At 32.7% G+C, this 26,012-nt stretch overlaps 1 protein-coding gene across 1 annotated transcript in view; it reads right to left on the minus strand.

Annotated features, from left to right (window-relative positions):
- The window catches only part of KCNT2 (potassium sodium-activated channel subfamily T member 2), a 549,106-nt gene that overhangs the window by 210,934 nt on the left and 312,160 nt on the right, over positions 1-26,012 (minus strand). The window contains exons 10-13 of the mRNA XM_044674907.1: positions 25,704-25,868; positions 23,068-23,204; positions 18,210-18,273; positions 17,126-17,135 (exon numbers count right to left, since the gene is read on the minus strand). Coding sequence (XP_044530842.1) covers positions 17,126-17,135; positions 18,210-18,273; positions 23,068-23,204; positions 25,704-25,868 — 376 coding nt within the window. The remainder of the gene's footprint in view (positions 1-17,125; positions 17,136-18,209; positions 18,274-23,067; positions 23,205-25,703; positions 25,869-26,012) is intronic.

Below are 26,012 nucleotides of genomic sequence, written 5' to 3' on the forward strand. Positions count from 1 at the left end.
GTAAAATGATGGAATTGAACTATATGCCATCTCCATTACTAAGCATAAATATCTAACATACTCTGTTAGTGAATTTTTTTCATGTTGACATTGATCCATTAAGGTTTGGTCATTCAACATTTTTATTTTTCATTGTATTCACTTATAAGGGACGTATTTTATGATAATATTAATTAGCTAGAAAGTATATCAAAGTAAATGCCTGTTAGGGTAAAAAAGGAACCTGGGATGAAAGTATACAAATCAAGTAAAAAAATAGGAATATTAACTTTATTGAATTGATAACATTTAGAGGAGACATGAAAGCCTTCATGAAGTACGTACAGACTATTTTGTTGAAGAAATATTAGATGTATTCTGTTTTATCCCTAGAGGACAGAAATAGTAGCTATAGGTACAGGTTGACTTAATGGGTTAAAAGGGAAAGGAGAAACTTCCTAACAATTAGAGCAAGTCAGTGGTTTAATGTACTCCTTCAAAAGCTAATGAGCTCTCCCCTTTATTAGTTGGATTCCAATGAATTTTGGATAACTATTTGTAAAGGTGAGTCTCAATCTAATATAGGTTAATGATGGGTCTTTAAAGCTCTTTTCATCTCTGAATATCTATAATTCTGTGATATTAGATGGATCCAGGGAACTATACTATCTACTGTATTTAGAAAGTTAATCTGCATAGAAATCAGGAACCTAAAAAGAAAGAGGACCTGAATGAGAATAAAAAGAAACAGAAACAAAAATGATAAAATAATAATATCATGTATAAAGTAATTTAAAGTTTTCAAAGGGTTTTATATATGTTATCTCATTTTATATCTGATTATGAGAAAATGCTATGTACTACCCATCCAGATAGATGATATGGATATCAATTTCTCATTAAAAATTACAAAACTGGAACAAATGCAAGATCATTTGATTTGTTAGCATTCAAATACCTGAGCATCTTCTAGACATCTCATTCTGAACAAACTAAGATTATATATTCAATTCTTAGATTTCCTTGCTGAATTTTTTTTTCCTCAAGGAAAAAAAATCAGTTTATTTAATCAATCATTTACTTGAAAAAATAGAGGATGTACCAAGGGATATTGCTATTCTAGACTTACTTCTAAGCAAGGAAAAAATAGTTATTGATAACATGGAAATAACAATCTAGAGATCAAGGGAATTTATTGCTTAGCATTTCTTATACTTAAGGGGATACTGAGCATGCATATTTTTTGGAAATTTGACTTCAAAATGTTCAGAGAAAAATATGGACATGATCAGAAAAATATCTTTTTTATAATATTTGTAATATTATATATTATATATTATTATTAATCATCAACAACTTATTCATCAACAATTGTTTCTATCTTTCTGGCAAAAGGAAAAAAAGGATCATGCATTTTAAGCTATAGTTAATCCAAAATTAGAAGGAAGAGCTAGCACCTTAGATCAAAAAATTAGAATACAGAAAGTTTAAGCCATGAGGTCCAATTTATTAAATTATTAAAATTTAATTTAATAAAAATACATAACATCTATAAATATACATATAATATAAACTAATATAATTTTATGAAATTATAATATTTTATAATAGTACAAAAATAGGAAGCTGTCATGAAATATGAAATGCAGTCACAAATCTATAAGATCAATATCAGGAAGTCTAAAGCCCGAAAATAGTTTTTGTGAAAAATCATATTTAATAAGTAGGAATTCTTAAACTATTTCAAATCAAAAAAGGATATGATAAGAAATGATAAGTGAAAAATGGAAGTGGAACTCATCCATTCAAATATTGTTTCCAACTTTTTTTTTACTGAAAATTATCTTCAAACTGAAAAGAATACAACAAAAATGGTTAAGCCAGAACTAGAGTATCCTGAAAACTATATTCATTATGTGCCTATTCAAGGCATTGTGCTAGGTAAGAGGAATATAAGGATTAAAAATTAGTTTACAGTGTAAGAAACAGATACCCCTATATTCTTCCTTCTTTCTCTATATCTTTTGAGGGTATCACCATCCTCTTATATTCCCAGGTTTGTAACCTTGTAGTCATCTTTAACTTCCCCATCCTTGACTCCTCAGATCCAAGCAGGTGCCAAGAGCTACAAATTATCTGCTGACCATCACTATCACCCCTCATATTCTATCTCCTATTATCCCAGATTAAGCTTTTACCAGTGATCACCTGGGTGATTATAGTAGCTTTCTAATTAGTCTCCTTGCCTCTAATCTTTTCTCTTGTTATTCCATCTTCTGTCTTGTTACCAAATAGATATTCACATTACATAGATCTCACTTTGTCATTCCATTGTTTGTGAAACTCCAGTGTCTCCCATATCTAGAATAAAACAAAAACTCCTTTTTTTCATATTTATCACCTTTCAGTGTTGGCTAGATGGTACTATGGACCTGAAGTCATGAAAATGAGAATTGAAATCCAGCCTCAGATACTTAACTAGCTGAATCATCAGTCTTTTTATTACATTTTCTCATTACCATATTATATTATGTCTTTTTTCCTGAAGTACTTAAGTTATTAATCCTATTCCTCAAAACATGAATGCAAACAATTAAATAAGACATTAGAAAGCATAGAATGAACTAGAAAACTGCAATGAAAAACTGGAAGAAAATCAATAAATGAAATATTTTAAAACTATACTGTGAACAAGCTTTATTCTGAGAAAAAAAGAAAATTCTAATAAGTATAATTACATTTATATGATACTTTGAGTATTGAAAAATATATTATCTCATTTGATAAATGAAGCATGAAAGATTAAACAACTTCCCCAGGTTTACATGGTTAGTGTCAGGCAAGATTAAAAGTCAGTCAGAGAATAACCACTTTTAAGTACACACTATATTCTAGATACACTTGATATACAAAAAAGGAAAAAAAGACAGATGCTGTTGTCAAGGAGTTCATCTCTATCTTCTTGATTTGAAGTCTGGCCCTCCCTATGCTTTGCAAAATGGGTAAAGAGACAGTAATATTCATTATGACTGGAAAGTAGAAAAATGTGTCCTTACATGTCTAAAGAAATGAAATAATTGTCCAAAAATGGAAAGACAATTGTATATATAGAAAGACTGAAAAAACTGGCATACATGAAAACATGTTTGATATGAGTAATAATGAGAAAATTGGAAAGAGAACTAACATAACTATAGGACCATTAGTAAGATTAATGAATTAGATGATAAGAAATACATTGTATTTATTTATGAGAGAGAACACCAATTATTCTTATATTCCTGAAATATCACTAATCACAGAAACAGTATATTATTGAAGATAATGTGGCAAAAACAGGATATAGAGTGATCATTATAAGTAAATTAACAAATAATTATGAATTAATAACTACTATTATTAGTACTGTAATAGTGCCCCAGCATCCTATAAATCACAGTAAAGCAAAAATCACAATTAATCGGCTTCTAATTTTTCTTATTATTTAATCTAGTAAATTTGATAAATTGTACTGACAATTTTCATAGTAATTGATAGTCCCAGGTATTAGTTGACTAAATAACTTACTAGGAAAATTAATGCTCAATAATTATTAATAATTAATGCTCAATAAACACTAGAGGGGAGTGGAGTCAAGATGGTAGCTTAGGAGCATCTAAAACCATAACATCTCTAACAATCCATCCAACCAATATTTATATCATGCTTCAAAGAGGAAAAAAATTCAAACCCAACAAGAAGTCATGAGACTCTCCTACTGTGAACAACTTGAAAGTTAGACACAATCCATCTATTTTCATGGGAAAAGGGACAGGTACCCTCCCATTCCCAGCATGCTGAGACCCAAGATAAGGCTAAGTACAGTGTGAGCCTATGCAGAGACAGCACCCATGAGGATTTTCCTCTGACCCACCATATGTAGCCCAGGGCCCTGAAAACAGTTAGGCATGGAGGAACTTGGGGGAGCAATCAGGCAGGACATCCTCCCCTACCCACCCCACTGAGACATGTGAAAAGATCAGGCTGGCAGTGTGAGGCCTGGGCAGAGATAGTACTCACAAGGGTCCACCTCTGACCTACCACATCATGGTTCAGGGCTATAATAAGGACTGGCAGGGAGGAACAGGGTGGAACAAAATTATTTCAATACTTGGCAAAAGGGTTGTAGAAAAGGATGAGACTGAATTAAAGCTAATGATTCTGGCATTGAAGGAAGGCATGGAAAAGATGGAAAAGAAACTAACTAGGGAAATAGAGGCACTGAAAACTGATAAAGCAGAATAAAAATATGATACCCAGTTAAAAACTGAGGAAGACCAGGGTACTAAAAAGCCTACTAATAATGCTACTCCTGTTGCTATTACATTGCTCCCATTGTGCAACTTGACTTGTCTTCAGCCAGAATCAAGAATCATGCATATAAAAACCCATAAGCCTTTTAGTGCTGCAGATTTAGACCACCTGAGAAAGAGAATCTAATCTTGGAAAATACAGAGCTTTTACTTTCTGAACTTTTTACAAAAAAGAGAAAAAGAGCAATTTCTTAGAATAACCATGGCCTGAGACCACTCAGAATTTAGAATTATCTAAATAGATAATTTGAGATTTTTAGGCCAGGCAAGAAATTCAATTCTGGAAGCAACGTGAATTCAATAAAGAAGACCAGATACTTGGGGAAAGTTTGAAAGATTGAAGCAAGAACCAGGGGAAAATCCTTCTACATTTCTAAACAGAATTATTGAAATGGGGGAGAATCTGTTGGACTTTGGAGATCTTTCATAACAGAATTTGCAGCACATAAGAAGACAATGTGTAAAAGGGCGTTGTCTGCCTATTGGAAACTATTTTAGACTACAGTGTCCAGGATAGGAGTCTCTTGTTTTAGAGGAATTAAGGAAGAATGCTATGTATATTTTTTCAGGAGAAAAGGAATGTAAGAATGAGGAAAGGGATGAATTAGTGCAAGAATTGAGAACTCAGTTAAAAGAAGCAAATAAAAAGTTAGAGGAAAAAGGGATTGAGGAAAATAAGATGATGGCAACACTAAAAGCTTATCAGCCTAGACGAGTATGCAGCAAGAGGACAAAAGAATACTCAATTGAGATGTTTCCTCTGCAACAAGTAGGGGCATTTATTAAGAGGCTGTAGATTAAGAGGCCAATTAAATAATAATAACAGCAATCAATATAATACAAATAATAGCAACAAGAATACAAGGGAAGGTTGGAAACAGAGTAGAACAACTTACCAAAATTATAGACAAGATAAGAGAGAGGACGATGGGCAATGTTGTTCTCATGTGTTCACAACTTCAGTAATGCAAGCACTTTAACCTCAGCACAATGCAGAAGTATAGAAAATCAGGAGTTAAACCTAAGTACTCAGAAATAGCTGCAGGAGGAGTGAAACAAGGAGCCGAGTTATAAAGCCATATTTTGGGGGAGGTAAAATTAAAAACCCTTGCCAAGAGAGATAGAGAAAATGAAAATAATAGCAGAGACAAAGATAATATAACAAAGAAAAGAGATAGAAGGAATGTAAATAAGTGGAAGATTGAGAATGAAATAACAGTGCAAGAAGACAATGTAACAGTAACTAGTGAGCATGCAATGAGTTTACTTGTGGGAAATACAGTAGCAGTGAAATAATTGAAGGATACTAACATAGAGAACAGTGAGCATAAAGGGAAACTATGAATGTATAGCAAAAGCTGAAGGACAGCATGAGGTGGATATTAAGTGTCCAGCGGAATGTAAAGAATATTCTGATAGGGCAGATATAGAAAGTACCTGGGATGTGAAGAATATTGAGGTAGTAGCAGTGATGGTGGAAACGTTTGCACCTCCAAATACAAGTGAGTCACATGTAGCAATATATAGTATATAATAAAAAATTTAAGGCTTCAATAATGTCAAAAGGCATGTATTCCTAGATGGAAAGATGTTAATTATAACTCTTAAAATGTTATTATTATCAAAGTAGCTAGAAGAAGTCTACAAAGAGGGTGGCAGGGTAAATTTTTTAGGATGATATGTCAAAAAACAAAAAAGGTGGGGTGAAAAAAGAAGAAAATAGTGAAAGAAATGAGAAAAGAGGTAAAATGTAATACATAAAGAGACATGGGGGTGGGAAGGGGAGAAAAACAGTACAATGGAAGGATGACTTCACCCATAAACCAGAACCAGATAGCAGAATGGATTCAAAACCAGAATCCTATCATATGTTGTCTACAAGAAACAAACTTGATGCAGGTAGATAAGCACAGGGTAAAGGTAAGAGGATATGGCAGAATCTATTGGGCTGCCAGTCAGAAAAAGAAGGCAGGAGTGGTCATCATGATCTCAAACAAAGCTAAAGTAAAAATATTTGATTGAAAGAGAAAAGGAAGGAAATTACATCTTGATTAAAGGCAACATAAATAAAAAGAAATATCACTATTTAGCATGTATGAACCAAATGGTATTGTATCCAGATTTCTGAAGTTGAAATTAAAGGATCTTAAGAAGGAAATAGATAGTAAGACTATATTAGTGGAGGATCTCAAACTTCCCCTATCAAAAATAGACAAATCAAACAAAAAATAAATAAGAAAGAAATGAGGGAAGTGAATGAAATAGTGGAAAAATTAGAGCTAATAGCTATCTAAAAAAAATTGAATAGGGATAAAAAGGAATATACCTCCTTTTCAGCAGCACATGGTACATATACAAACACTGAGTATTTACTAGGCCAGAAAAACATTGCAAAATATTGCAAAAAAAGTGGAAAAAAAAGAAAAAAATAAGTTCTTTTCTTCAGATCATAATGCAATGAAAATAATCAATAAGGGCTCAAGGAGAGGAAAATTTTAAATTAATTGGAAACAATCTAATTCTTCAAAACTGGTGGGCCAAAGAATAATCATAGAAACAATTACTAATTTTATTGAGGAGAATGACAACTAGGAAACAACATATCAAAATATATAAGATACAGCCAAAGCAGTACTCAGGGGAGAATTTATATCCCTAAGTGCCTATATCAATAAAACAGAGAGGGAGGAGATCCAGGGAATCAACTTAAAAAGCTAGAAAGAGAACAAATTACAAATTTCCAGATAAAAACTAAATTTGAAACCCTAAAAATCAAAGAAGACATTAATAAAATAGAAAGTAAAAGAACTATTAAACTAATAAATAAGACTAGGATCTGGTACTTTGAAAAAACAAATAAAATAAAGTACTGGTTAATCTAATAAAAAAAGAAAGAAAATCAAATTAACAATTTCAAAGATGAAAGGGGTGATATCACGTCTAATGAAGAAGAAATTAAGAGAGAACTATTTTGAGATTGAGAACTATTTTGCTCAATTATATGGCAATAAATAGGACAATATAGGGGAAATGGGTGAATATTTACAAAAATATAAATTGCCTAGATTAAAAAAAGAGGAAATAGAATACTTAAATAATCTCATCTCAGAAAAAAAAATTAAACAAGCCATTGAGGAACTTCCAAAGAAAAAATCCCTAAGGCCAAATGGACTCACAAGAGAATTCTATCAAACATTTAAAGAACAACTAATCCTAATACTATACAAATCCTTTGAAAAGATAAGCAAAAAGTGGGTTTTTACCATTTTCCATTTATGACACAAATATGGTACTGATTCCCAAGCAAGGAAGACCAAAAACAGAGAAAGAAAACTATAGGCCAATCCCCCTAATGAACACAGAGGCAAAAATCTTAAATAGAATACATCTTAAATAGAAAAGACTACAGCAAATTATCACAAGGATTATTCACTATGACTAGGTGGGATTTATACCAGGAATGGAGGATGGTTTAATATTAGGAAAACCATACACATAATTGACTATATCAATTATCAAACTAAAAGAAACTACATGGTTATCTCAATTGATACAGAAAAAGTCATTAATGAAATACAACACCTATTTCTATTGAAAACACTAGAAAGTGTACAAATAGAAAAGTCCTACCTCAAAATAATAAATAGAGTATATTTAAAACCATCAGCAAGTACCATCTGCAATGCGAAAAAGTTAGAAGTCTTTTCAATAAGATCAGGAGTGAAGCAAAGATGCCCATTATCATCTTAATTATTTAATATTCTACTAGAAACACTAGTGATAGCAATTAGAGAAGAAAAAGAAATTGAAGTGAATAAAATTGGCAATGAGGAAACTAAACTATTTCTCTTTGCAGATGATATGATGGTCATAAGGATGATTATTTTGAGAGGCTCAAGATGTTATTTGATTCAGACAGGCTTGTATGATGAAGCCTATCTAAGAACCTCTCTTTACCCTTACTGGAGGGAAGGGAAGGGTATTCTCTGTAAAAGGGATGTAATTGACAGAGACAGGCAAGTGATGGTAAACTGATAAGGGATTCCTCCTGGGGATAATGATGTCAGGCTTGGCTTAAATGCCTTGACCCAAAGAAACCCCCTTCAGATTCCAACCCTGCCAGGTTAAGGCTGAATGGTAGGTCGCCTCAGACTTAGTGAAGCAAAGGCCCAAATAGACAGCCTTTCCCTTTACCCTCTTCTTCCCTCTACTTCCCTATATTCTCAGGAATATTATGATCTGACTGCTCACACAAAGGTTGTTTTATTATTATTGTGAAATAGGATGGAAGAGGATAGTTGTGAGAGGTATTCCAAATCTAACCTGAAGTATATAAAGGTCCTTCTTCACTGGTCAAGCCAGTTGGCCAGACCAGGAATTCTCCTTTCCTCCCCTATATCTTAATACTAAGCTAAGCTACCAATTTAAATACTATAATAAGGGGTCTGTTTTGTAAGGCAGGACAGACAGAAATTCTTCACGATTGGTTCAGTGGCCAGCTGGGTCCACCAACACCTTTGGCCTCTGATAAATCCTAGGACTCTTCCACAATGTTAGTAGAGGAAGACAGGAACAGCCACAGGTCTTTGGGTATTTAGATGTTCAAAGAAACCTTTGCATAGTTTCCGTTCAATCCGGAGGTGGGCAAGAGTCCTTCCTCTCTCCTCTGAGATCAGAAACCAAAGACCTCCACCAAGGTTCTTTTCCTTCCCATAATCCTTTGCTCCTCATCTCAACTGCTGCTTTTGTCAACCACTCCTTTTCCAAACATTCCAGACTGTTCTTTTGCAAACCTGCCCTTACATGGTATACTTAAAGAATTGTGGAAAATCAACTAAAAGGTGAGTGGAAAAATTAACAACTTCAGCAAAATTGTACATTACAAAATAAACCCATGTAGATCATCAGCATTTCTATATATTTCCAAGAAAACTCAGCAGCAAGAGTTAGAAAGAGAAATTCCATTTAAAATCACACTAGACAATATAAAATACTTACGAATCTATCTGCCAAGACAAACAGGAATTATACAAACACAACTACAAAAAAGTTTTCACACAATTAAAACTAGATATAAACAACTGGAAAAACATTCATTGCTAATAGGTAATACAAGCTAATATAATAAAAATGACAATCCTACCCAAATTAATTTACTTATTCAGTGCCATACCTATCAAACTACCAAAAACTTATTATAGAATTCAAAAAAATTATAAGGAAGTTCAACTGGAAGAAGAAAACATTAAGAATATCAAGGGAAAGAATGGAAAAAAATGTGAAGGATGGAGGCCTAGCAGTACCAGATTTTAAACTGTACTATAAAGAGGTGATCATCAAAACAAGATGGTACTGACCAAGAGACACAAGGATGGATCAATGAAATAGATAAGGGATTAATGAGCTTAGCAAGATAGTACATGATAAACCTAAAGATCCCAGCTTTTGGGACAAGAACCCACTCTTTGACAAGTTGAGATCAACATATCACACCCTATATGAAAATAAATTCAAAATGGGTAAATGACTTAAATATAAAAATCATAAATAAATTAGGTGAACACAGAATAGTATAACTGTCAGATCAGTGGAAAAGGAAGAAATTTAAGACTAAGCAAGCAATAGAGAACATTACAAAATGTAAAATGAATCATTTTGATGATGTCAAATTAAAAAGGTTTTGTACAAACTGAACCAATGCAACCAAAATTAGAAGGAAAGTAACAAACTGGGAAAACATTTTTATAACAAAAGTCTCTGACAAAGGTTTAATTTCCCAAATATATAAGGAAGTAAGTCAAATTTACAAAAAATCAAGCCATTCCCCAACTGATAATTGAGCAAGGGACATGGATAGGCAATTTTCAGATGGAGAAAGCAAAACTATCAATAAGCACGTGAAAAAGTGTTCTAAATCTCCTATAATTTGAGAGATGCAAATTAAAACAACTCTGAGGTTGTTAACACCTCACACCTAGCAGATTGGCTAATATGGCAGCAACGATAAATGATAAATGTTGGAGGGAATGTGGCAAAATAGGGACACTAATGCATTGCTGGTGGAGTTGTAAATTCATCCAACCATTCTGGAAATCAATTTGGAATTATACAGAAAAGGCTTTAAAAGACTGCCTGCCCTTTGATCCAGCCATGCCACTGCTGGGTTTATACCCCAAAGAGATAATTAGGAAAAATACTTGTACAAAAACATTTATAGTGGAGAGACTGATACACTGTGGCACAATTGAATGTAATACTTTTCTACAAGCAGCAATGCAATGATCCAGGAAAATCCAAAAGTACTTATGAGAAAGAATGCTATCCACATCCAGAGAAAGAACTATGGGAACAGAAACATAGAAGAAAAACATGTAATCGATCACTGTCGTTTGATAGGGATAAGACTGGGGTTTTGGCGTTAAAAGATCACTCTACTGCAAATATGAAAATATGGAGATAGGTTTTGAACAATGATATATGTATAACCTAATGGAATTGCTTGTCAGCTCTGGGAGGGGGTAGGGAATAGAGGTGGGGAAAATCATGAATCATGTAACTATGAAAAAATATTCTAAATAAAATTTTAAAAAATAATTGAATATTAATATTCAATAATTATCATGGGAATCATGGGAATAAGATCAGTCTTCTTATAAACAACCCTTCAACTGCCTTCCGACATGCCCTTGACTCATAGCATCTTACCCCATGATTTGCCTTAGTACCAGGAAAATGTCTTAAGACAAAACTGTATAAAAATGTTTTAACTGTAATATCAGAAATAAGGGCATCTGAACCATGTCTTTTTTTCTTTCTGTGGTTTTTTCATGGTTTCATTATAACTAGTATGGTATCATTGACCATATCATTGATCTTGCTAACACCTAAGGAGAAGGAAGAATTATCTATCTGCCTCACCTCACAAGGAAAGAAAATTTTACTTCATATACTCCTTTCACATAGGATAAGAATCTATCAGTTGTGATGCTCAGGGTCTCAGTTCATGCTGGGTGTACATCTGTAGACCCTAACTTTTGTGAAATGTTGCTCTCATAATAAAGTCTGTTTGTTCAGAAAATCTGTTCCTAGTCTTCATTTTTTACAGTTGTCACCTTCTAGAAGAAGTATTTCCTTATCATGCCCAGCTTTTTAGCATTCTTTCACTTTTAAAATAACTTTGTATAAACTTTCTATTTAATTACCAATGTACATATCATATGCCTCCAGTAGAACAAAATTCTGTCAGGGACTATTTCATTTTTTCCCACTTTGTATTGCCAACATTTTGCACACTTGCCTTTCACTTAGTAGGAGTTTCATCAATATTTACTTTCTCTGTGTAAGTCACTATACTTGGTATTAAGAGAACCTGCAAGGGGCTAAATAGAGTGTTATTCCTTTCTTCAGGGTGCTCAAATACTTCATGTCAATTAAGTATACATAAGAAGATATTCAGTAGGTCCCCAAATGAGTCAAACAAATGTAAACATCATCATTTAGATAGAATGACATGCTGATCTACATCAGTTTGTGTTATCATTTGATAATTTTTGTACCTTAAAAACAAACAGAATTTTTTTTTCTGCTCTCCCCATTAATATGCTTGAATATGCCTTCTTGGTGTCAACATAATCTCAGGGAATAATGAGTTTTCAAGAAAAAAAAGAGCATTACTATATTAGGCTTTTTCTTCCTCATCATCTGACATTAATATTAGTATTTTCTTTTAAAATAAATACCTATCTAGAAGACTAAGTAAATGTGTAAATTTGTTTCCTTTTCATTAGCCTTCTGTAGTTAAAATTCTCCCAGAAATAAACCATTCTTCTATCTAGACCATCAGAAACTGTTTTGACCTTAATAAAGCTTTTCAACCACAGAATATTAATTTTTGATTAGATTCCAGTCCTTTATCAAGCAAGAGAACAATCAAACCACCAAAACAGCTGCTGTGCCTCTTTCATATCCATGATTAACAGTGAATTTCTAAAACTAAGCATTCTAATAAAGACATCTTATGAGATGATTTAACATATGAATGCATGCATTTTCATGAAATATTATTAATTCTAGGCCATGAGGCTTTGTGCTATGTATTCATTTTTTTCAGTTTGATTTAATTCAGAACAAAACAAAACAAAAAAAGAGCAATATACAGAAAACTAATTCCAGGGTTGGAAGTATATCTCCTGGTTTTAGGAACACTGCTATTAGAAAAACAAAAAATAAAGAATGATTCACCAAATTCTGCAGTGTCATCAATCAAATGTGTCTCAGATTTTTTAAGTATCTTATCTATCAAAAAAAGAATGCAATCAATATTTTCCAATGAGAACTCTTAAATAAGACAGTAGAATAGCTTAGTAACAGTTGTTTTTAGAAAAAAAATTTCATTTAAAACCATTAACTTATAATGAATTATATCATAAAGATAAAAGTAATAGATCATTCTAAAGCCAGTGACTAAATTATATTTGTGTATGCATTAGGGGAAAAGAAAAGACCTTTCCCTTTTACTAAATGACTCATCAATGAGACTCTGAGAACATTATTTAAATAAAATGCTAGAAACTGTTGCATGCACTCAAGGGTTAATGGTTAATTAAATTTTGCTAATGTGTAGAGTATAGAAAGGAAAGTAGTATAAAGTAAAGTAGAAATAATAGAGTTCAGTATAATCCTATAAGTTTTGGCTTTTTAAGGCAATCATAACCTTTTGGTAAAATCTTAATCACCACTTGGGTATTTGGTAGGAGGCAGTGATTTTCTTTAGAATACCATTTCTCACTTCAGTTTTCCATCTCTTCACTTTCACTGAAATAATATATAATCTTTAATAAATATGCTTAAGAAACAAATTGATTCATTTTTCTTATTATTACATGAAAGTTTCCATGATGTAGTGTGACAGATTTAGAGTCAGTTAATCTTTCAATGTAGCCAAGCAGTTCTCTAGTGCTTTAAATTATGGAGAAGGTTCTCTAATCTTCACTGATAGAGGAAATTTCTTCACTGAAAAAAATTTTATAGGCATGAATTCATAGGTTTTAATAATATGGATAGACCTAGTCTCAGTCAGAGAAAACCTGACTCCTACCTTTAACAAATACTAGCTGGTTGACCTTGGGCAAATCACTTAAATTCTCAGTATCCTAAGGTCACTCTAAGACAATGAACTACAGGGAAGATACTGCAGTATTAGTAGAAAAAGTATCTCATCTGGACCTTCATTTTTACTTACATAAATATACATGCATATATGGGGCAACTAGGTACTAGAGTGGATAGAGCACTGGCCTTGGAATCAGGAAGATTCATCTTCATAAGTTCAAATCCAGCATCATATATTTAACTAGCTATATGATCCTGGGCAAATCACATCACCCTATATAACTCAGTTTCCTCATTTGTAAAATGAGATGGAGAAGGAAATGGCAAACCATACTATAAATACTCCAAAACAACTCCAAATGGGCTCATAAAAAATCAGACAAGACTGAAAATGTATTTAAACAATACACACACACATAAAATGGGTCTGTGTGTATATATAAGATATGTATATACATGAATACATACATATAAAGAGCATCTTGACAAGAACATAGTGGCATGTATATTTATTTCTTTATGTGTATATATCTACATATATAGAAGAAATAAGTATACATAAGTATAAACATATAAATATACACATAGAGAAATATAGATTTAGATACATACATTATGTATATTATTGCAGAGTGGGTAAACATTCTAGCATCAAAATAAACAATCCCCAGAGACCTAATTTAAAAGGAAAAAGGTCTTTGTTGGGCAACTTTAGTGCTATTAAGAAAAGAATCATCAATCTCTTATAGGATGCAGGATATGTGAAAATGTTATCTTAAGCATGCTTGTAATAGTGTATCTATCAAAGTACTTGTAATAGTGTAATAGAAACACAATCATCTCAGCATGCTCTTTGGTGCTTCTTTTTTTATAGGTATGTATGTAGGAAAGTATTCTTTCTACTTATTAAAAAGGTAAATTTAAAATGAAAGTGTCTTAGGCTAGCCAGATTTTCTTTTATTACAAGGACCAACATACTTCTGTGTGCCTTGGTAGTTGAACTCAAATCTTTGGAATGCCTTAGTTAAGCTGTAAGTTATGATGGGGTATTACTATCCTTCTCTACATTCCAGGAAAAAGCACATAACTTGAAAATTTTGGAAATATGTAATGTTCAGATTTCTTGTATTAACTAGTGATTTATTAATATCATAAATACTTTCTATGAAACAAAGCTGAGTTGACAGAGATCAAGAAAAATTCCTATAAATTAACAGCAGTAGTAACTATGACATCAACTTCATATCTTAATCCTTTTCCTAAGAAATAAGGAAATTTATTTTAGATAGATTTAATAATTTTAATGGAAATGAAGTCAATTTACTATAAAAGTCACAGGTGGTGACTCCTTCAAAAAAAGCCACACCTTTCCCCATAGCAGATTTATTGCCATCTATAATCACCTAAAATCCTCGTATATATAAAACAACTATCATAATAATACTAAACATATAAAATGATAGAATATTTTAAGTTTCCAACATTCTTTATGTATATTATCTCATTTGAGACTTACCAAAAACCTATGGAGTATTATTAGTTTATTTTCCCTACTTTACCAGTAAGGAAACAGAAACATACAGGGGGTCAAGTGAATTCTTCACAATCATACACCTATCAAGCTTCAGAGGTAAGACTGAAACACATGTCTTAATGCAGGTTTAGCATTTTTGCCATTTCACAATGCTACTGCTTAGGACAAAGCGAATGAACAAAAGACAAGTTAATAGTCTGGTATTTTATAATCTTATCTCATTTAGATAGGTATAAACCAAAAAAATTTTTTAATTGAACAAAAAGAAAATGGCACAGAAAGGACCTTTGAGAACATCCAAATTCTCTAACTTAAAAGACACAGAAATGTAAACCAAGAGAGGTGATGATCTTTGAAAGTCCTAAAGGCTAAATAAATAGTTGATCTTCTGAAAATAAAGTCATCATGAGTATACTTTGAGAAAAAATATTCAGCTGTTCTTAGACTAGTTAGTAGATCACAAGTCAATTATTTCAGGAATGAGGGGTTGAATCTTCAAAGAACAAGAGGGAGGAGTGATGTACTATAAGTAGTAATGGCCTAGGATACAAGCTACACAGCTTATACAATGGGAGTTCAGAACTAGCTACCACCAATCCTCATCATTCCTCTAGAAAAAAGCATGTTTTTCATTATAAAGAACTGAGAGAGTGGTTTATTCTTTGTCAGATAAAGACCTGAATAGAGGAATTTCTGGCAGGGGCATAAAATAGCAATATGAGATTCACACAATCCCTGAAATAAAAAATACCTATATCTATCTATATCTATATCTATACAAATATATCTATATCTATATATAAATATATATATATATGTACATATATATATGTACTATGTGTGTATGCCTTTATTTAACAAGCATTCCAATGTATAAGACTGAGATTGTATGGTAAGCTCAGAAAAATGTGGACTGACAGTAAAGTGGACTCATTTCATTGGAGTATAAGGAGCGAGTGCTGAACAAACCAACCTCAACAGAATTGAGACATAAAACAGTGAAAGCAGTAGGGGAAAGATCACAGAAGGGTTGGTCTAGCCACAGCAGTTTAAGGATCAAAACCAATGCAATACAGAACAATCAGCAGTAGGAGGAATTCAGTCCAATAAAATCCAGCCTCAGCAGGACTGGGAAGAACCTAACTCAAACCAGCTGAACTGAACAGCTGCAAACTTCCACACAACAGGTCAACCAAACCACCTCTGCAGACTGCTCAGAGACCCAGGGAGCTGAGCTGCTCCCAGGCACAGTAAAAGTACCAGACAACACTTCTTCCATCCTAGGAATAGAAATAAGCTTTAGCATATAGATAAAATCAAGAAAAAATATCACCCAAATGAGTAAAAGTCTGCTGCTAGGAAAATAGGTTAACAAGAGAGATGTCCAAAATATAAGCCCAGAAAAGAAAAATACAAAAATGAAAATGTATGAAGCTTCAAAGGAAAAAGTGAAAGGATATTAATCCCAAAATGAATTCCTGGAAGAGTTTCCCAGAAAGACAAATAAGAAGTAACTTAGAAGAAAAATTAGAAAAGAAAATGATGGAAAAATAATAGCTTAGAATAAAAATTTACTAAAAAAAATAATTTCAAAAAAAGGAAATATAATATCACAAATAAGAAAATAACTCCATAAGAAAGCAAGTACAAAGTCTCAGAGAAGAAAATGGCTCTCTAAAAATCATAATTGGACAAATGAGAGAACATGAAACAATAAAACAAATTCAAAAGAACAAAACATAGAAGAATATTTTAAATATTCCACTGGAAAAATAAATGATTGATCCAGGAGAGAAATCCTAAGAATCACTAGATTGCCTGAAGCCATGATCAAAAAAAGAACTACAATCATCCAGAAAAAAATTCAAATATTGTGGAACCTATATAGGACGTAATAGCTTCTACATTAAAGGACTGGAATGCCCAGAATATATTACACGAGCAAAGGTTTTAGGACTACAACCAAAAATCCCCTACCCAATGAAACTGAGCATAATACTCCAGGTGAAGAAATGGATATCTAATGAAATGGAAAAGAATAAAAGAGTGGATTAAAAGCCAAAGTCTCACAAAATGCTGTAAACAGAAAATTAATTTAAGTCAGCGAGACACACACTGCGTAAAGGTAAAGACCTGGAGAAAAACCTACTGTTCTCCAGCTAAAATTTAAAAAGCAGGGGCAGCAATTATGATCTAAAAAAAGAGTGAAAATATACCAAATAAAAGCAAAGAAGAAGGAAATAACAAATTGATAAAGGGAAATATTGATGATTAAGTAATATCTATAATAACCATATATGCACTAAATGGTGTGGCATCCAAATTCCTAAAGGAGAATTATATGATTTAAAAAAGAAAATAGACAACAAAACTGTATTAGTAGTAAACATTAACCTCCCCTCTTAGAATTAAATAAATCAAGCCAAAATATAAACAAGAATGAAATTAAAGAGGTAGTGAATAGAGTTTTAGAAAAGTGAGATTTGATAGAACTCTAGAGAAAACTGAATGGAAATAGAAAGCAATATACAACATTTTTCTCAGTAGTATATGGCACCTTCCCCCAAAAAAGATCATATAAACATAAAAGCCTCACAACCAAATGCAGAAAAGCAGAAATATTAAAAGCATCCTTTTCAAACCATTAAAAAAGAGACTATGTGGTAGACATTGGCAGTTATCTAACCTTGCAGATCGTTTTTCTAGATATTTAGGACTGCATTGTATAACACTGCACTAATTTACTAGAAGGAAAGTTGCTTATCTATTTATATGCACTGCTGTTATTAGTGTGTTCATTTAATAGCATCATAGAATGTTAAAATTGAAAAGGATTTTTAAATCCATCAAATCCAGTCCTCTCCTTTTACAAATAAAAACATGAAAGCCACTGAGCAACTTCACTTAACAAATGCTCTATTTGATAATAAATGAATAAATAGCATAGCAACACTATAATTTGCATATCTATTATTTCACTTTTAGTACCAGGAATCATTGAACCAGTAGTGAGACTTTGGAACAACTTCAAAGTTCCTCTGGCTGATTTGGTCAACAAGGCAGCTGTTTCTTTTCTGAGAAGAGATTTTAGAACTACATTGTTCTTAGTTATGTTAAATAAGCATTTATTACAAGAGAAAGAAATTAAAATACTAACTGCTTAAGGAGACCATAAGGCACAAAAGTATATGACCAGGGGGAAACAGGTTTCTAAAGAAGAATTTTATACTTACAGATGATGTACGGTCGACTTCACACCGACTACTTAGGATGAAACAGGCCTCAGCATCATCCATCCTAAAACAGACAAGACAAAAGAGATAATGTATTAAAATTCTATTTCTTGTCTAAAATCCAGGGGCATAATGCATACATATAGAATGTGTTGGTGTATACAAATAACACGTAGAAGCTGAATACTATACACAGACACACACATACATATATATGTATACCATGACAATATTTTTATCAGATACGCTTCTTTTAAACAGTTAGACAGCTACTCTATTTACCAGTAATTAAATCAATATTCCTATAAGGTCAAAGTGAAAAGAATGCTAATATTTCTTAATTCTAGAAATAGTTATATTTTCAAAGAACATTTAGTTAAATCAGGAAGTGAGCATTAATCTTTGTGATAAATTTTCATGGTTTCAACAAAACTGCTTATATTTTATGGCATTTTACCTACATCATCTGATGTGAAATACACAAATAACCCTCCCCGTTATATGGATCAATCCATCAAATTATTCAACAATTATTTAATCAGTGACTACTATGTTCCATGTACTCAAGTTTTACGAATAAAAAGACAAAAGTGATACAATCACTACCATAGAGGCACTTCAATTCTAATAGGGAAAATATGTAGAAATATAAGCAGATAGAGAGTATTTGCAAAATGAACACAAGGGAGGTAACCCTACAGTGGTGGCACTAGGACCTGAGGGAACCCAGGAAGATTTTAATGAAGAAAGAGTCAATTAAGCTAACTTGAGGGAACACTGAGGTTTCAAGAAGTAGAAGAGAGGGGAAAGCTCAGAAATAGCCAAGGCAAAGGCATGGAGAAGGAAGATGAAGCCTGGGGCATGAGCATAGCAAGTAGCCTGGTCTGGCTGGACCATAGACTTGGGAGGGGAGTAATGGCTAAGAAGGCAAGAGGAAAGGGCAGAGAATAAGCCTATATATAGCATCTACTATGGGGTAGGTACTATGCTAAGCACTCTTCACAAATATCACATTTAATCCTCACAATAAGTTTGGGAGGTAAATACTATTATTCTTCCCATTTTACTGAGGCAAACAGAACTTAAGTGACTTGCCCCTGGTCACACAGCTACTATACTAAGTGTCCAAGGCCAAATTTGAACTTAGATCTTTCTGATTCATAGTCTATCCAGTATATTATCAACTATCTCCAATATGAAGACTAGAAAGATGGAAGGGACCAATTTTATGAAGAGGTAGTTTCATTTATTCCTAAAGATAATCAAGAACTATTGACATTTATTATAAAAAAAAAGATTTTTTTTTGTATTTTAGCATGAAATCAATAGGGAGCCACTGGTGTATATTGAATAGGGAGATGACATGATTAAGACTAAACTTTAGGAAAAACCACTTTGGGGGGGAGGGGGAAATAGGTGACTTATTGGTTTGAGACAGGAGGTCCTGGGTTCAAATCTGTCCTGAAGATAATTGCTAGCTCTGTGACCCTGGGCAAGTCACTTAACCCCCATTGCCTAGCCCTTACCACTCTTCTGCCTTGAAACTAATACACAGTATTCATTCTAAGAAAGAAGATAAAGGCTAAAAAAAAAAAGAAAAAAAATTACTTTGGTATTTGTGTGGAGAATGGATTCAAATGGGAAGAGGCTTGAGGCTGGGAGGCCAAATAGAAAGGCCTTAAATTAATCCACCAAGTCTTGATCTGTCTATCCCTGATAACTATCTTCCCAAATCTCCCCTCTCTTATGGCTAAAGCCCTTGAGAATACTTTTTCTCAGTAGGAGCATATATCTTCACCCAGTCTGCAACAAAAGTTAGTCCATTGAAGATTTGCCTTTAACCCTGTTGGATCCAATCCAGTTTTGTAGTCCAGGAGAGAGACTGATTTACAATTTTAAAGTCAAAGTATTCTTGGGAACCAAAGAGGGAACCATTTCTCAAATAATAACCCAATTCAAAATTATTTTCTACACCTTTTACTCTTTTCTTAATTCTCTGACAAATTTCACCCTTAAAATGAAACAGCTCTTTCCAAAGTTACCAAGTTCCTTACTCTAATAGCCTTTTCTCAGTCCTCATGCTTGACCTCTCGGCAAGCTTTGTGACTCTCAATTTGATGATTTTCTTTCTTTATGATGCTCTCCTCTTTTTCCTTTACACTATTTTACCTGGTAATCTCACCAGCTCCATGTATCTGATTATCATTTCTATGCAGATTATTCTTATATCTATTAATTTAGCCCTAACTCCTCTTTTAACCTTCAGACCCATATTTTAAATTGTTTACCAGCATTCTCAAGCTAGATGCTGTGTAGATATCTTAATCTCAATATGTCCAAAAGTGACCTCTACATCTCCCTTTTCCCTCTCTTCTTAGTTTTCCTATTACTAATGTCTTTTTTCTGCTGATTCTCTTTAAATTATCCTAGATATATCCTCTGTGTATAGAATTCTTTGCGTATTGTCTTCCCCATTAGACTGTAAGCTGTTTAAGGACAGGGAATCTCTTTTGCATTTTTTTGTATCCTTAGCACTCAGAACAATGTCTAGCACATAGTAGGCTCATAATGAATGTTTTTCACTCACTACAAAATCTGTTTGAGTAGAAAGAAGAGAATATAAATGAGAAACTATATAGTTAAAAACACTATTCTGTAATCGATTAGATGTGTGATGAATGAGAGTGTTTCCAAAAGGTATTTAAATAATAACTAGAGTGGAAGTTAATGACTAACAATTTCTCTCTTTATAATGCCATGGTATCGTATTTTAATATAGTCAGGTCACCTGATATTCTCATGCACTGGTAAAACAATTTAAATAGAGTGTACCATTAAGTATACTTCTTTAATTATGTTTAGAAAGTGTCCTGTTCCTTTTTTCAATAAATAGTTTAAGCACTGAGAATTTTCCACTTAAAACAAGCTATATAAATAAACATATAAGTGAAATATCCTTACTGCTCCTGCCAAACTCTTAGAAAATGCCAGAATTGGAAAGGAAAAAAACAAGAGTTGTGCTTCAAGTCATCCTAATGATCAGAACTCTCTCTTGGTTTTCACATTGGTTCAAGGAAATGTGTCACCCAGAAGACACAATGAAGTATTTAATTCCAAAGGGACCTGCTCAATTGGTTTTCAACCTAACAACTCCCTAGCAACTATAAGAACAACTGCTGTAATAGAGGTTTATTGGCTTTTGTAAAAAAGCAGCCTCAAACAACTCAGGAACATTAATTCTTTGACTCTAGCCACCATTGATGCATCATGGATTTAATAAGTATTATAGCATTTAAAACTAAATGTTCTTAGAGATGATCTAGTGTGATCTTCTCTTTAAGTAGATGAGGAAACAGGAGTTCAGAGATATTAAATAAATTACCCAGAAAAATATGGCTAAGAAGGAACACAACTACAGGTGGCTGTTTTGCAGGTGATTAACTGGGACTTCTTTCTTCTGATGAAAATCTGAGCTTATTCCATATATATTTTTTGTTGTGGTGGCTCTTGCTGTCCTGGTGCTCTCATGATTTTAACCCAGGCTGTATCTGGGAAAAAATTATATAGTCTAAGCAGGCCTGGATTATGTTCACTACTGTTTTCCTTTTAATTAAACAAAATGTTCATCACAATGACAAACACTTAGAGGTGTTCATTAAGTATTTGTAATTTAACATATTTAACATATATTTAAGTAAAGGTATTTTAAAAAATAAACTGAATAACTCAATATTTGTCAGATTATATAAGGTATTTATGCTATGCTGAGATTCCTGTTGTATGGCTTTCCTCCAGTGGGGAGAGGTTTAGAATTGTCCATCTTCATAGAAAAAAATTCTATCAGTTAAATTTCAAATGTTCATAATGATTACCAGTGTGACAATAAATATTTTAGCCTCCATAACTTAGCAAATAATTTAATACTGAAATCTGTTAAGTAGAAGATGATAAGAAGAAGAAGTAGTTTAGGATAAATTTCAATCTGTAGATACTCAAATGTTTAGATCATTCCTATTTCTGTCCTTTTAGTATTATCATGGAGGGAACGTATGGTCATGGGGAAAGTAACTGAGAGCCATGGCATCTAGAGTTAAGACCTAAAACTCCCTGTACTGGAACATGCTATAGACTCGTTAAATACAACTTAAGTGTGGCAAAACTATATGTGCATTTCTTGTGCAGTAGTTGTTTAAATGCATTTTAAAATTTTATTGTATTGTTACGCTGATTTTGTACTTGTTTGGGAAAAAGAAACCCAGGAAGAGCTGGGTTCAGATCCTACCTCTTAAAAAACATGGGCTGTGTTCTCTGCAACTTTTGTTTATTTAAGACTGTGAGGTGAACAACTGCATTAGTAGGACTTTCTTCCCTTTGGAATTCCCTATGAAATCACAACTCAGGTCCATTTCCCTCTCTTATCATTATGCCTATGAGGTTAAAAAAACAAGCAAACAGATAAGTGCACAGTTAAGCATGTCATTCTGCTTGCTCCTCTGGTGGATGCTATTTTATCATAGTCCTGTGCCTAGGGTTCAACAAAATATAAAACATTCAGAGTAGAAGTGGCATTTCCAATCATATATCAGAATTCAGAGATTTTCTAATAGTATAAGTCTAGATTGATTACACCCCTTTAACTACCAATGTCAATATTATCACCTAGAAAAAAGAGCAGCTAGAACAAAGAGTATGCTAGCTCTCTGGATAATATAAGAATTTGGAACATTTTAGAAAGGAACAAGTTAAATGAGGGATTTCCTAGTGATTAGGATTAAGCTAGTGGCAGCAGAGACCACCCAGTAATGATTAAATAGAGAAAAGATTTTAAAATGCCAAAAAAATTTTTTTAAATACCTACTTTGCTCTCAACAGATCTTGATCTTTCAAAGCTGAACCTTGTAAGTAGATGACCCTTTGAGACCACATTGGAATCTGAAGGACTCTTCGAACCTGAGCATCTATTTCAGTTGGACATAAAATCACCACATAATAATCCTGTCAAAAATAAAGCAAGTCCATAAAGGAAAATAAGAACATCATTTGCTAGATATTATCTTGGTGAATTAATTATCTAAATAATGACAACTAGTAAAATTGAAAATCCTGATAAATGACATCTTCATAATGAAAACTTACTTTTATAATGTCATAAAAATGAAAAGGAAAGATACACCTTAGCCATATTAACATGAATATCTGATGTCTCAATGTTTTTAGTGGTTCAGAGAAAGAATGAAAAAGAGACAGAGAAGTTATCTTTCTATCAATAAACAAAATAGAAAAGTGGCTCTCACCTCTACACTATGGTTAGCTTTCTCAATAGATAATCCCATGTAAAATATCCTTATTCAACATATATGTAGATAATGCAAAGCCATGCTTACTTGTAGCTTATATTCCTAAGCACTGCAATATTAACTAATTTAAAAATAGAAAATATTAATAAAATTTATCTTTTCTCATTAACTCCACAATACTACCGAGATTTTTCTTATTACATGATTACAAAAATGCACAATAACAAAAAAGAGTTCTGAGACAAAAATCTCTTGAGAGTAAGAGTTCTTAACTTTTTGTGTGTGAAATGGACCTCTTTGGAAGTCAGAAACTCTGAATCCCTCCTCAGAATTTGTTTTTAATAATTGAAAGAAATGTTCAATTTCAGCTAGATATATGTTAGTGAAAATAGAGATATCAGTTTTGGAACCCATCCAAGAACATGGACTCCCTGAAATCTACCCGTGTACACTTTGGGGGTCCATAAACCCCAGATTAAGAAACCATATTACGAGAGTTGTGAATGAGGAAGACAAAAAGCCCCAGAAATATGAATTTGGAGACAGAGATTCAAAGCCCCTGTCAAATTTAGTGTCCTCATTTCTAAATGTGTTTGATTACACTTAACTTTATTGGGTTGTGAGGAAAGTATTTTGTAAATATATTAAAGCTGTCATTCTATAAGAGGGTGTAATACTTTCATATCTAAAGAAGAACATTGTCCTACCATCTTCTTCCCAGCCATTATGTGTCCGGCTAAACATTGCTAAACCTTAGGACCTTGCATGGCACTGAAATGGGACCATACAGGAGAAATTCCTATTATCAGCTATTACTAAATTGATTATGTAACCTTATAAATTAATTGATTATAATATGAATTTATATTTTAAAATGGCAAACTAATCACTATGGGATTAGTTTCATTTACTACACTAAAATAACCAGCAGGTTTAGCCAGAAGAATAGCAATCACACAGATAAATGGTCAGCTACTTTTCCTAGACTTCATTTATCAAGGCCTCTTAAGCAAATCTGCCTTTACGGATACTGTCAAGAATCCAAAAAGGAAAATTTATCTGATTTTTTTTACACAGGTCAGGTTCCATAAAAATTAACTTCCAAAACATTCTACATTCCCATTTTTATTCATTTTCTCTATTTCTCTCTCTCTGCCTCTCATTTTATTTTGCTCCCCCCATATTGATCCTTTTTACAGTACATCATGGGTATACACTTGGCAGATTTCCCAGCATGAATATGACAAGGAAAAAATATAGAAAATAAATGTGGACTCAATCAAGTAAATGCATAATTATATGAAGAGTATCCCAAATATTTACATAATTTTACTTAACATATAAACAAAACTGTTAAGGATAGAAAATGTTTCATAAGGCCTGAACTTAAAGATCTTCTGTTGTGAATTTTACTCACACTATTTTAACAAAAGCATCCTTAGCTATTAGTATTAACCAATTACACTACTCAAATTCATCAAGATTCATCAATGCTAAATAAACCTCCAAATTATATATTTAGTTTAAATTTAATCCAAGAGTCCTCAACAGGAAAGGAAAGTTATCATGAATCATGTCCATAGTGACAAGTGAGAACTGAAGTTTATGTGCAGAGACAACAATTTCTAATCATGAAATTTTGTGGTTCTAAAACTGGCTTTGTATAATGTCCCAGATTCATGTGGTTACTGCCAACCCTCCTTTTTACACTTTGTATCACACAGATATGGCTTGCATTCTTCCATAACTAAGTACAAATTGCTTGACATTTTTCTCTTAGCAACACTTATTAAAATTTCATAAAATTTAAATGAGCAGATGATAGTAAAATGATCAAATTTCACTGTTTATATCATTGCATATTAAAACTCAATGTTTCATGAAAATATTACTTATGCCTGATCTAAGGAGAAGGGAGAAAACTTTTAATTCACAGAAAGTTCTTTCGTTATAGTGATAGCATAATTCCATCTGTCTTATCTTTTTAGCTACAGAAGGCAACATAAAATATAATGAATGGATGCACTATTTTATGTGTGATACCGATTATAACTGTGGTGTCTTTTATTCACTCCTTCCTAAATTCAGTCATATAAATGACAACTTTCTAGAATGCAGGATGCATCAATTTTGCATTATTTTTTCATTATTTTACTTTGTTTAATCCAGTTGAATAAGTATTCTACATCAAAGGTACCTGTAATCTTGGATGAGCATAAAATTCATTTAAAAAATCCATAAGTAAATCAATCTTCAAGGAACTAACACATAGGACAACATGCTTCTCTGTTTGAGCTCGGTGACGACTGTAGTTTCCACCAGACTTCTGCCTCTCCATCCACAAAAAGGCCAGTTGTTCAAACTATGATATATTTTAAAATATGAATAAAAATGTAAGGCTTGAAATATGGATCAGTGTAATGCTTTTAATTTCTCATTATATTTATTCTTTATTAAGTGGAAATTCTTGAGATTTGGATTATCTTTACAGCCTTTCAATAATGCT

The sequence above is a fragment of the Gracilinanus agilis genome, chromosome 4 (assembly GCF_016433145.1).
Source record: "Gracilinanus agilis isolate LMUSP501 chromosome 4, AgileGrace, whole genome shotgun sequence".
Lineage (NCBI taxonomy): Eukaryota > Metazoa > Chordata > Mammalia > Didelphimorphia > Didelphidae > Gracilinanus > Gracilinanus agilis.